The sequence below is a fragment of the Apodemus sylvaticus genome, chromosome 4 (genome assembly GCF_947179515.1).
Source record: "Apodemus sylvaticus chromosome 4, mApoSyl1.1, whole genome shotgun sequence".
Taxonomy (NCBI): domain Eukaryota; kingdom Metazoa; phylum Chordata; class Mammalia; order Rodentia; family Muridae; genus Apodemus; species Apodemus sylvaticus.
The window spans coordinates 98482281-98496052 of NC_067475.1; the positions used below are offsets into that span (position 1 = coordinate 98482281).

The window sequence follows — 13772 nt, forward strand, 5'->3', positions numbered from 1 at the left end:
GTATTAGAGTACATGACCATCACATTGGGAGGGAGACAGGCATGATGCTGAAGCAATAACGGAGAGCTCTATATCCTGATCCACAAGAAGCAAGCCAATCAAGAGGGAGGGCCTAATATATGAGCTTTGCAATCTCAAAGCCCACCCCTAGTGACACACTTCCTCCAACAAAGCCACTCCTACTCCAACAAGGCCACACCTCCTTATCCCTTCAAACAGTTCCTCTCCCTGTAACCAAACATTCAAATATATATGAACCAATGGGTACCATTCTTATTCAAGCCACCACACAATCACTTACTAATCCTAAGTCTCATTCATAGCTTTGAATGTTGCCACCATTAATTCCTTAAATGGAATTCAGTAATTCCATTGAATGCTAAATAAAAAATGTCCAAAACCCAAATTTATGGTGACTTTCTAAAAGTTTCCTCTGGGTACAGAAGGAACCCACTAAAGATGCTGTCATCCTCAGGGCCGACGTACAACCCGTTCCAGTCCTTTGACACTTCCAGCCACACTTGATCTCCCACACTCAATTTCAGAATGAGGAGGAGGGAGGCCTGATCTACTTGCTGGCCATAGAGCGTCTCTCTGGACTTGAACTGCTTCCTGTTGCGGGCCACCAGGCTGATTCGAGCAGGTCGACCCCTGACAGTCACATGATAGGAAAAAATGTATGTCCCAGGAACACTACAGTTAAATTTCCCGGTGGCGGGGCTATAATCCCCTTGGTCATTGGAGAGAATCTTGTCAAACTTGATGGGGATGTTGGGGGGAGGGAAAGGCTTGGATAAAAGGGCACTGAAAGCTGACTGTGGGACTTGAGTGGCCTCGCCTTTGGAACCCTTGACACCTCGGGAACCCTTCTTCCCGGTTGGCCCTCGAACGCCTTTGCTTCCAAGCTCACCCTTTGGCCCGGCAGGTCCGGTGAAACCAGGAGCACCTACCTCTCCTTTTTCTCCTTTAGGGCCGGGATCGCCTCTGAGCCCTGGGAGACCATCTGAACCCCGTTTGCCTTCTGCCCCAACAGCTCCTCTGCTGCCTTTCTCTCCCTCCGTCCCTTTCTCGCCTTTCTGCCCTTTTTCCCCCCTGTCCCCCAAATCTCCACGGTAGCCTTTCTCCCCGACACCACCCTTCTCTCCCTTGGGCCCAGGCTCTCCAATGAAGCCATGGGCCCCAGAGGCCCCAGGGTCCCCTTTCTCTCCTTTGGTGCCATTTCCACACAGGTCCCCCTTAGAGCCTTTCTGTCCCTTCGTTCCTTCCGGGCCAATGCTTCCTTTATCTCCCTTGGGACCAAGTGCACCTGAAATAAAAAAGTAAAATAATGCTTAAGAATCATGTGCTATTATCACAGACCTAAAATATTAAAATAATACCAATTAATGGGACTTTGTAAACCTGGGCTCTCGCCTCGGCAAAGTCTGTTTCTCGTAGTCCTCAAAGGCAGTGAGCATTATTTCCCTGTTGTGTTCTCAGAAATGGAATAACTAAGGCTTCCAAGAAACAACGATGTTTCTTCTTCTTTTTTTTTTTTTTTTTTACTTTTAAGATAATGAAGAATTGCTTTATTCCACTCACTTTTGCATTTGGCACAGCCCTAGTAACCACCTCAACCTCAGTCTTACCCATTATGCCCAAAGTCTCACAGGCACAGAAACAGAAATGCAGAGATTCCTTCTTCTGATGACAGCTCAAGAAAAAAGAGCAGAACACGGACATATTGCCTAATGTCTCCATTCCTAGACTGACCTCATCCAGTGGCCACACTGTGTTATTTAAATACTGAGAGTCTGAGTGTAAGCCTTGCAAGCTCCTGCTTTTACAAACAGAAAGAGAGGGGGTTTTCCAGGAGTCCCGTCCTCCCTCCACTGATTGGACCTTACCTTGCTCTCCTGGCTTTCCTGGGTACCCTGGGATGCCACCTGCTCCTTGGTCCCCCCGGTCTCCCTTTAGTCCTAAAATAGAACAAGGATTGATATTGACACACTATGTCTTTTGGAGTAAAGCTAACATGGGGTTCAGAGCTGCACCACATTCCAATGTTTCTTAGCAAAATAAATTGCTTAAAGGTAAAACAGTATGGGAAGACAGGGTTGAGTCCTGGTTAATGGTAAGCCACTTATAAGGGATTAAGAGCTTATCCCTTCAAGCAGATCTCCTCTTTCTCACCTTATTCACAGGATTCTTCAAACTCCTCAGGAACTTCCTAATACCCTCGAAATACTGTGGGTGCATGTGCTGCTGTTATCCCTATTGCAAATTTTGAATAACAGTCAAAATGTCTTCTTTGTTTGCCACCCACCATAAGTTTAAACAGAGAACAATAAAATGAAATATGGACATTTAAACCATGGGATACAAGGAAAATATCTGAATGGATTCTGACAGGTTCTGATGTTGAATGGAAGTGATGGACCAAGCCTACTCCCCTCCTCCTCTTCAGAAATGGACACTAACCATGTTCATCCAGCATTACTGGTGATGCTGTTGTGGTTGCTGGTGGTGGTGGTGATGATGGTAGTGGTGGTGGTGGTGGTCGTGGTGGTGGTGGTGGTGGTGATGGTAGTAGTGGTGGTGGTGGTGGTGGTGACCCAGTTTCACTATACAGCCCTAGCTGGCCTGGAATTCACTATGTAGACCAAGCTGGCCTTGAACTCAGAGAGTTCTGCCTACTTCTGCCTCCCAAGTACTAGGATTAAAGATGTTTGCCACCATGCCCAGCATCACTGGAAGTTTTAGGATTGTTTAAAGAGACTGATTAATTGTCTACGTTGAAATTACTTAGTTAGATGGTGACTGGCCAGCATGCAGCCTTTCAAGCAAGGTTTTGAATTTTTTTTTTAACTTTCAGTCTTAACCAGGAGTCCACACTAAGTCTGGAAGTAAAAGAAAAGTGGAGTTGCCACTTTATGGAGACTGGCTGAATGAGATTCTGCTTTGATCATTCATCAAAGCATCTTCTTAAGAACCATATCTTACAGTACCTCCGGGATATTCTTCCACTTCCAGAAGTCTAGCTTCCACAATGTATGAAGTGTCGAGGAGGCTTGTCTGCCCTCTCACAGGTGCCCTGATAATGTAATTCAGCCACAAAGGGATTAAATGTTTCCAAGAATGAAAATAACATAAGTGACAAGTGTGAAGGAGCTCTCTCTTCCCTTAGCATATTTTTTGAGTAATTACTTCACTGACTGTTCTAGTAGGAATGAGTTAGGCAGTTCCCAAGCCTTGTGGAGGGTGATATATAAATGACATTAGCCTCTGACATGGGACACTGACACTGAACCCTTGAGAAGGATGGACAGGTGACATTTCTACAGGGTACCAGTATTCACTAGGAATTTCTAAGTGTCCCAGTGAATCTGTAACTTTATAGTACTTTAAAGTACCCAAGAACCTGACATTTCTGGGACAGAAAGCCTTCTGTGCTGACACATACATAGAATTATAGAATTCTTGGGCAGGGAGACATCAATGAAAGTGCTCATAACTACAAATCTTCTTGATAAACAAGTTATGAGTAAACAGAAGCCAGCCCATTTCTCTCAGGTTCCACGCAATGTAAAACCGTTACTATATTTTAATTATTTCTTCTTTTTTTGAGATTATAATACTTAATTTATTGAGCTTCCCATCCTTGATACTGCCTCTGATTTCAGAGTGAGCCAAAGACAGTTTCAAAATCTCCTTAATGCCCAGCTTTCTACGTGAGCTGAGTAGTTTACAGGATGGCTTCGTCTAGTGCTATTTAGTGTTAAATTAGTTGTATCATTTGAAAGAAATATCTGCAATGAACTGTGTATGTGTAACTGGATGAAAGAGACCTTACTCATGTACAGTCTCCTACCCAGTCCTAGATGTAGAAAAAAATGAAAGATCTCACACACAAAGACAGAACCCTTCCCCCACAGACTAGACTGTGACTTCTAGTCTCTGGGTCATGCCCGTGGCCAGAAACCTATGGAAAGGTTGTTTAAGAGTCTCTCTTGGCATCTTCTTAAGATTTGTTGGTTGGTTGGTTGTTGGTTTATTTTGCTTTTTGTTCTTTGTATTGGTTTAGGGACATATAGTAAGGGCAGGGAGAACAGGAAGTTGGGTGGGTAGGGAAGTGGTGGGATCTGAGAGCAGTTGGGAGAAGGAAAAACATAATCAAAACATATTGTCTGAATAATGTTTTAAAGAATAACTAAAAAAAAGTCTCTCCCTCTATTTTCCCTTATATGAGTGTGTATGTGTGTGTGTGCACATGTGTTACTCTATGGGTATGCATGATATTCTCACATACTTAAGGTTTTTCAGTTAGCCACATATAAAGTTAATATTTTATGTCAGATTAATACATGAGTATCAAGTTTACACTTTTAAAAGCCCACTTTCAATAATCTAGTTTTTTTTTTTTTTTTAGCAGACTGCTTTTCTTTAAAATGATGCAGAATCTTCCTGAGTTTGAACAGAAATGCAATAGTTACCAACCTTTCTCTCCTTTTTGGCCTTTGGGGCCTTGGGATCCAGTGGTTCCTGGGGGTCCTGGGCTTCCAGCATCACCAGTCTCTCCTTTAGTGCCTAGAAATGAAATTTTTGTATCATCACATTAGAAAAAATATATTTTGAAATTCATTAGTCCAGGGGGAAAGGCAGTTATTTTATTGAAACCCAAAACTGTCAATGACCTAATGATAAAATCTGGTGAGAAAATGCCATTGCAGAGTTCTGAGGGCAATATTTTTGCCTGATTTGCAATTTTGTACTACCTGAATAGATAAATTGAGCCCATTAGTACTTGTCACTGTATTCGTGGCAGTGACCAAATGATTCAGGGAAGCCGCACTATATCAAATGGCAAAAACAAAATGATTGTCTGACACCTAACCTCATACAGACCACACTTTTAAATTGGAAGTAAAAACACAATACAAAATACTCTGAGGTTCTCCTTCATCCACAGACATTGATTAGGAAGCATATGTTAGGTTTCCTGTACACTAAAGTATCTTGCTACATGCTATAAATGTGACCATCAATGAGTCAAGGGTTTTTATGCACACACACACACACTCACACACACACAGAGAGAGAGAGAGAGAGAGAGAGAGAGAGAGAGACAGAGACAGAGACAGAGACAGAGACAGAGACAGAGAAGAAAATCTGTGCAAGGCAAACATTAAACAGATAAGGATAAAGAGACTAGAAATGGCTCCACTATAGTTAATACAAAGCAAAAAAAAGGAAGGTTGCATTATAAGGTACAGTTAAAAATAAAATGAGTTGTATTTATGATATCAGAAATCTCTGAGAATATAACATTAAGCAAAAACTCCATGAAGGAATTAAAATTTCCTGAAGTATCTTTTTTAAAAATAGTATCTTCAAACAACCAAAAAAACAAAAAAAAGAAATAACAAAAAAATAAAAAAACAATGGTGTTTCTAGGTAGTGACCAAGAACGGGGGCGGGGTCTGGGGGCTGAGAGGCAGGCAGAGTGGAGGTCATGCAAGTCTGACATCATTGTCTGTTTAATTGCTCTGAAGAGACGTGAGCAAGACAACCCTCAGAAAAGAAAACACCTATTTGGGGCTCATGATCCCAGAGGATAGTAAAGAATGGAGCCATCACCATCACAGTGGGAAGCAAGCAGGCATTGCACTGAAGCAATACCTGAGAGCTTTACATCCTGGCCCTGAGGCAGCAGCGGGACACAGACTGAGCCTGGTTTGGGCTTTTTAAACCTCAAAGCCCCCGTTACACCTCCTCCAATATGGCTGCCCTTCTTAATCCTTCTGAATCTATATAGTACACCCTTCTATATAATCTACCCTTCTGGATCTATATAGTTCAACAACTGGGAACTAAGCATGCAAATATAAGAGCCTATGGAGTGGAGGGCGGGGAGCTTTCTCTTCAAACCACCGCAGATGCACATATCCATCCAGGCAGATCACTTACCTAGAACTCACCTAAATCTAAGTTAATTCTTTCTGAAAGTTCAATCCTATTTGCAGAGCTTTTAAAAAAAAAAATGCTTCTTACTTGGAATAATTCAAGGCTAATTTCTTCAAAAGTTTACCATATAGATAATCATGCTCGATGAAATCACAAAATTACATTTTAATTATAATTAAAGCTAATGGGAGAGAATGAAATAGAAATGAAAATAAAAAACACCACACCAAAAAAAATCGATGAAGTGAAAAATCATGTTCAGCAGACTTCCTCTTTGAAAGAAAACTGTAAATGTTTAAAAGAAAACCTTTAGTGAATCACTTGCCGTGGGGATGAGGGCTAAAGTCAGGCTTCTCCATTTGGGGAAGACTTGCATGGGAAAGAGGAATAGAGACAGACTGGGAGAAAAGAGAGCACACAGGGAAACCAATCTCAGTTCCCATTAGCCATGCAGCATCCCCTCCAGATGTGGTGCTGCTGTTGAGAGAAACAACCAAGCCCATACCTGAGCTAGCCCAGGAGCACCCTGCAGCCGCACAGAGGGTCAGGAGGGGGGTGACTACTCTCCCTCCTCCCTGGGATGTAGTCCTCCAAACTCCTTAAGATTGAACATGAGAAAGAAAGCTGGGGTCTCCCAAGAACTCATTGATTTTGCCTCCATTATCTGCATTGGCAGGTGCTGCAACTTCTAAGTTGACCAAAAATGGTCATAGGACCTGGAGCACGTCGCCAGGGGCAGTGTAAAAATATCTTCAATATTTTTTGTAGACACTGAGAAATGATATAAAATTCCCCATTCTCCTTAATGTGGGTACCCATAGTAACTGAACTAAAAAGAGAAGAGATGAAGTGTTGCCTTCTGGCCATTAAATATATCTGAATATTTTCATGACTTCTTTCATCCATAAATTGAATCGAACTAGCCTTTTAAAAGTAGATAATTCACCATGTGATGTCTGTTATGTGTGTGTTCCCGTGACTGAGAATTAAGGAAGAAAAGTTGAAATGCTTGGATTTGAATAGGTTTATTCTTTTCCTACACATTTGTTAGGTGCTGCTCTTAGATTAGATTTCTAATGAAAGAAACACACACACACACACACACACAGCAGGAAGAATCACAGAGCAGGTCTACTTATGCATTTAGGAAATATATGTATATATAAACACACATGCACACATACACACACACACACAAAGCAGGAAGAATCACAGAGCAGGTCTACTTATGCATTTAAGAAATGTATGTATATATAAAGACACATGCATACACACACACACACACACACATGAAAGAGAGCCTGGTAACATGGGAAGGTTTGGAGGGAGAAAGGGAAGGGGGAATGATATACTCACAATCTCAAAAAGTAAAAACTGATTTTAAGAAACTGGTAAAGCTAGGATAAGCTGAATCTGAAAAATCAGGGTGCAGTCATATTAGGGACAGAGAATTCACAAGTTATAACTCTGTTTCCCATGGCTGAACTTGAGGCTTAAGGACCTTATGAAACCTTTGTAGGAGAAGGACTGTGATAGATTCAACCCCTCCCCACAAGCCAGAGGCCAGCTTGTTAACTTGGGTCTGCAATTACATCTCCTTGGGAGGAGCTGCTCAACATCATAATCTGCTGGGCTTCAGAGTGGTCAGCAGGCCAACCTGGGCATCTGTGTGGGACAGCTAAACATTAAAGGTGGTAGAGCAATGGCCTGGTGTGCACAGAGCCCACAGCATAAACACATGGCATTCTGATCCAGACTACAAAATCGGTAAAATTATAAGCTACCCAGTCAGCCTAGGAACTTGACGCATCTCCAAAATATATGTTACAAAGACAAGAAGAGAGAGTCCAGTCCACCACCGGCTGAGGCAACAGCTCAAGCGACAGCTCTCACAGTCTGCTAAGGAGGCAGTCATGACCACATGCGTGTCGCTGGCCCTGACTTTGGGCCTTCCATCCTTAAGCCCCTTGTCAGCCAAATAAGGCATGAAGTATTCTCATAATTATAACTTCCTCGGCCTCATTACATCTCCAGGAGTGAGTCATCAACCAGGAAACCTTGGCTGGCGTCTAATCTCATCCTATTTACCCCTTAATCCAGGTCAGCATAAACACTCCACCTCTCTAACACACCTTACCACAAAAGGAAACGAATGCAAAGCTCTGTGGGATAAATCATCACTGACTTTACAGATTTCTATTCTTCAGGCTAGAGGCAGCAAACATTACGTGAAATTTTTTTTCAAGGAATAGTGAATTTAAATTTGACATTCTGATCTTGATCCTATCTTAAGTTATCTATACTACAGAGCACATAAAAGGCAGAATGCATTACAGTCAGACTGGGAGCCTAGTCATTATGTGAATATTCAAGACACCTGAGGTTTTGAAATATAACCACGGAGCTTCACGGAGAAAATTGCCGGGCAATGCCAGGAAGGCTTCCACATTTCAGTGAGGACCAAAGTGAATGCAGGGCTTCATTCTCCCCTCACGGCCCTGCCACTTCTAATCTCATCTACAAATGGCACCCAAAAGGTTCTTCAGTCACCACACCTTCCTGATGTGCAATAGAATTTTCATTTACCATTTTAAAAAATCAACCATTAAAAACTCCACTGGACATAGCCTGGAGTTGAGAGTCCCTGACTCAGTTAGAACCAGCACTGAGTAGTAGGTGGTAGGTCTTACACAATACAGTAGGCACTGGCCATGTGTGTTTAATGAGAAGAGGCCCTGCCAGAGCCTGACATATACAGAGATGGATGCTCACAGCCAACCATCTGACTGAGCACGGGGACCCCAGTGGAGGAGTTAGGGGAAGGACTGAAGGAGCTGAAAGGGTTTGCAACCCCATAGGAAGAACAACAATGTCAACCAAACAGACCCCCCCACCCCCAGAGCTCTTAAGGACTAAACCACCAACCAAAGAGAACATATGGAGGGAGGGACCCATGGCTCCAGCTGCATATGTAGCAGAGGATAGCCTTATCACTGGGAGGAGAGGCCATTGGTCCTGAGAAAGCTCAGTGCCCCAGCATAGGGGAATGTTAGGGCAGTGAGGCAGGAGTGGGTGAGTGGGTGGGGGAGCACCCTCATAGAAGCAGGAGGGAGGAGGGGGATGGGGGTTTGCGCAGGGGAAATTGGGATAGGAGATAACATTTGAAAAGTAAATAAATCAAATATCCAATTAAAAAGAACTCCTGAAATTCTTAGGCAAATGGTTGGAACTGGAAAATATAATCCTAAATGAGGTAACTCATTCACAAAAGAACACACATGGAATGCAGTCACTGATAAGTGGATATTAGCCCACAAGTTCTGAATACCCAAGATACAACTCACATATCAAATCATTCCCAAGAAGAACGAAGGAGAGGGCACTGGTACTAGAAATGCTTGATGCAGCAATGTAGGGGATTGCTAAGACAGAGAAGTGGGAGGGGGTTGATTGGGGAATGGGCGGAGGGAAGAGGGCTTATGGGACTTAGGGGAAGGGGGGAACCAGGAAAGGGAAAATCATTTGGAATGTAAACAAAGAATATAGAAAAAAATTTTAAAAAGAACTCTTGAAATATGGCTGTAATTGGGGCTGAAGGGGTGGCCCAGTGGTTAAGAGCACAGGTTGCTCTTCCAGAGCACCTGGACTCAATCCCCAACACCCACAATGCCGCTCACAGTCATCGATAACTCCGGTGCCAGAAGACAGGACAGCTGACAGCTTCTTCCGAGACGTCTAAGGGCACCAGACACACACGTGACCCACAGACATGCCTGTAGGCAAGATACCCATACTCACACAATCTTTTTCTTAAATAAACAAATCTTTTTCTAAAAAAAAAAAAAAAAAAAAAAAAAAAAAGGAACATGTCTGTGCTTCCTGAACTGCATTTTTATCTTCAGTATGTTTCAATGACCACGCTTCAATTTTCATTTGTCGCATGCTTACACTAGCCCATCACTGCCGTTTGCTGACAGTGTAGAAACCCTCAGAACGGGGCTAAGCCCCAACCCTTCCTCTCTGGGGATGCTCGGTGGGCATTTTCAAGTACCTTGTTTTCCCGTCTTTCCGGGTTCTCCTTTCTGCCCAGTGACAAATGAACAACAATGACAGCAGTTCAAAACGAAATCAGCTGTGTCCAGAGAGAAGCTCTCAAATGGGAGGACACGGGTTGTAGCGGAGGCAGAGGGGCCAGTGGCGGGGTCTGGCCTTGCGGAGGCGGGGGAGCCGGTGGTGGGCTCTGCTACGGAAGCCATTTCTGTATGGAGGGTTTCGTCTTCATCCAGAGAGAAGCCACTGGGCGGCTTTAAGCCCTTCGCCGTCTCTTTTCCTTCAGATTTCTTCGTAAATTTGTTGTAAGGTGTGGTCTTTGCTTCTGTGTCCACATCATCCATAGCCAAAATAATTAAAACAGCGCAAAGCGAAGAAAATATCCACATATTTGAGGCTAAAAGGAAACATTTTAAAAAAATACACAAATTATACATGTCCAAATAAAAGCACTAAAGCTGTACCATCTATCCTTGTATGGGAAGAATAAACACAACTCTGAGGCATAAGAATAATCAGCATGTGTGATTTAGAATTGTATATTGCTGGCCTATTTTATATGTAAGTGTGTGTGTGTATCACCACGGGGCATTTTATTTAAAGCATTTATTATAAGGAGCACTTTGCTTTCAGTTCTCCCTTCTGGTTGTTTCTTGGTGTTACATGTTCTCAAAAGCTGTTCTCAATCATTCAAATTATCTTGCCAAAGAGCAAACATGATCTATAATAAATGCAGCATGCCTTAATAGCTCATATACCCTGTGGAAAACAAATATGTGTGATTTCCTCCCTGACCTCACTCAGATTTATAGGAATCAAATACGTTTGCATTAGAGGGAGATGAAAAATATTGAGCTGAATAGTTTATTCCAGCAAACTCAATTATTTCAGAAAAAAATACTGTTAAAATAGTCTTTAAATCTACTAGGGATAATGGCCCTGTTGTGAGAGCACTCTCTTGAAATCTATCATAATAAATGGAGAGGGAGACAATAAAAAAATCATAACTTTGAATATATGCTATGCCCTAGGATTTTTCTCGTGCCCCTTAACTCTCAGACTCTCTGTTGTATAATTTGGGGAGTTTTTTGAAAACTCACATTTATCTTCAGGTAATTTAAATTAGGTGAGTGTAGTTATTCTTATTAAGGTTTTTGGGGGGTTTTTTTGTTTTTCTTTTTTTTTTGCCAATGTCCAAAAAACCATGCTGTAATGTTCCCAGGGAAGTGAACTTGTGATAGCTCAACCTTCCGTTGCCCTTCACTGTAATAGAGAGAATAGGACACACTCATAAGCTGTCTGATATAAGATGGGAAAGAAACAAAACAATAGAGACAAACGGTGAGAAGATTGAAATAGAGTGAGAAAAAGAACCTACTATGTGTGGGCCCCTATACATAGCCCCACACTATCTATCAATGCAACAAGTTCTCAAACTATCTACACCAGGCAGGTGATACACAGCTGCTCACCGCCACAAATGAGGAACCAGGCACAAAGAAGTTACATTCCTTGTTAAAGCCATAAAACCAGTAGGTTTCCGATTTAGGGCTCAAGTGGAGTTCTGTTTAATTTCAAAGCCTAAACTCATTTCCACAAATCATGGGGAATTTGTAAGGATGGGATTAAAGAACAGTAAATCCAAGGTTAGCTCAATAAAGTAAATAAATCCGAGGTTAGCTCAATGAAGTAGAGCTATGGGAGAGACAGACATAAATCAATATAGATAAAGATGGGATACTCTGTTTTTTCAATACTGTATAAATTTCCAAAAAACACTAACTTTCCTTCCTGCCGTCTTTGCAGCTGTATTCACTGAGTCAGCTACTACAGGCTGACATTGGTAATGTCACAGAAGCTGAGGAATCATTTTTAATGACACCAGACGTAAGTCACGGTCCTGTCCTAAGGAAGCTGTTTAGTAAGAAGAGATGAAAGAAAACAGAAGTAAAGGAAATGTGAACGGCAGTTAGCTCATCACAAACAACCATCACCGCAAATGCATACACCACCATGTCCCTTCTCACGCCTCCCACCCACAAGACAGACACACACAAATGGATACATCAGCTGGCCACACCCACCCCACCCATCCCCAGCATCTGAAACTGTGGCTCAGCGGGTCCAGTATGAAGCCACCGGTGATGAGCATCATTACAAGTTCGGTAACAGTAATGAGTTTTTGAACACACAAGAACCAAAAATTAATTCAGACTCCTAGTGACTCTGAAACGGCTCTGGCCCTGCTCATCCGTATTGTGTCACAGGACTTCACTGACGCCTTGTCTCCACCACACACCATGTAAACACTGCCTGTGCCATCACGCCACACAACGCCAACCGAGACTGCCGGGAAGAGGTCAGTTCCGGTTCCAGATGACTGAGTGCTAGTACGAATTGTGTTGGTTTTCTGTGTGCACCGCGCATACAGAAACATAATTGTTTAATTATGGAAAACAAAGACGATTGTTTCCCCCTGTCATGTTAATCATCAAATTAGCGTCTCTTAGGATTAGATTGTGTTAGAATGCTTGATTTAAAAAAAAAAAAAAAAAAAAGTCCTTTGAGTTGATGGCTTGCGTTTCATTTAAAAAAAAATCAATAAAATTTGGCTTGGTGGTAGGACAGAATCTCCATCTCTTTCTATACTGGCCCTAAACAAACTTTTTCCATCTTGTACTTTGTATTTGAATAAAACAGCAATTATAATATTAGAGTGTCACTCAGCTCTGGAAAATGTTCAATTTCTTCTCCGTGCAGCAACAGCAAACATTCAGCAGAGTGTTAGCTCTCAGCGTTTATGTAAAGATAACATGCCCTGCTCGTTAGCATGCTCATTGTTTTGTTTATTGTAAATGTTTAAAAACATGTGACTGTTTGATCTGAATGCCTGTTGCATACTCCCATATATTAAGTACACATAAGAATTTCTCAGGCAAAAAAGAGGTCAAAAGTGGAAAAAGTTTAAGAGGTCTCTGTATTTAACAAGATTTCTTTAAAAAAAAAAAACAGAATTTCCTTGTGTAATAGCTCTTGCTAGCTGGAATTTGATTTGTAGATAGGCTGGCCTCAAACTCACAGAGATCTGCCTGCCTCTGCTTCCCGGTGCTGGGATTAAAGAATAAACCACCACACCCAGCTTACCACAAGGTGTTATTGACTATAACCAACTATAACTAAACTTTCAGTATTTGTACAATTGTATTCCATAAAACTATCCTTTGTTCAACCACCATTTATTTAAAACATCTAAAAGCACCCTGTGAAAATTTCTCAGGTAAAGAAATATAGTCTCACAGCACTGGGGAAGTTGAGGCAGGAAGATTGTGAGTCTGAGGCTAGCCTGGGCTACATAACAAGACTCTGTCTCAAAAAGAAAAGAAAGGAAAGAAGGAAAAGGGGGAAGTGGAAAGGGAGGGAAGAGGGAGAGAGAATCTGAGACAGGAGAAGAAAGGGAAGGACCAAAGGGAAGTTTACATATGCTTAGTGGACCTAGGGCATTTCATATTATCTTTTAAAAATGAAGTCAGGGCTGGAGAGATGGTAAGAGCACTAACTGATCTTCTGAAGGTCCTGAGTTCAAATCCCAGCAATCACATGGTGGCTTACAACCATCCGTAGTGAGATTTGACTCCCTCTTCTGGGGTGTCTGAAGAGTGTGCTTATATACAATAAATAAATCGTTAAAAAAAAATGAAGTCATAAGGCAGGAGAGATGGCTCAGAGGTTAAGAGCACTTCCTGCTTTTGCAGAGAGCCCAAGTTCAGTTCCCAACACCT

The 13772-nt window shown here is 42.1% G+C and overlaps 1 protein-coding gene across 1 annotated transcript; it reads right to left on the bottom strand.

Moving 5' to 3' along the window:
- Positions 1-407: 407 nt before the first annotated feature.
- Otol1 (otolin 1) lies at positions 408-10382 on the bottom strand. Its single transcript, XM_052178692.1, has 4 exons — positions 9995-10382; positions 4477-4566; positions 1887-1958; positions 408-1306 (listed from the first exon to the last, which is right to left on the bottom strand). The coding sequence occupies exons 1-4, from the start codon at positions 10380-10382 to the stop codon at positions 408-410; spliced, it is 1449 nt and encodes a 482-aa protein (XP_052034652.1).
- Between the last annotated feature and the right edge of the window lie 3390 nt (positions 10383-13772).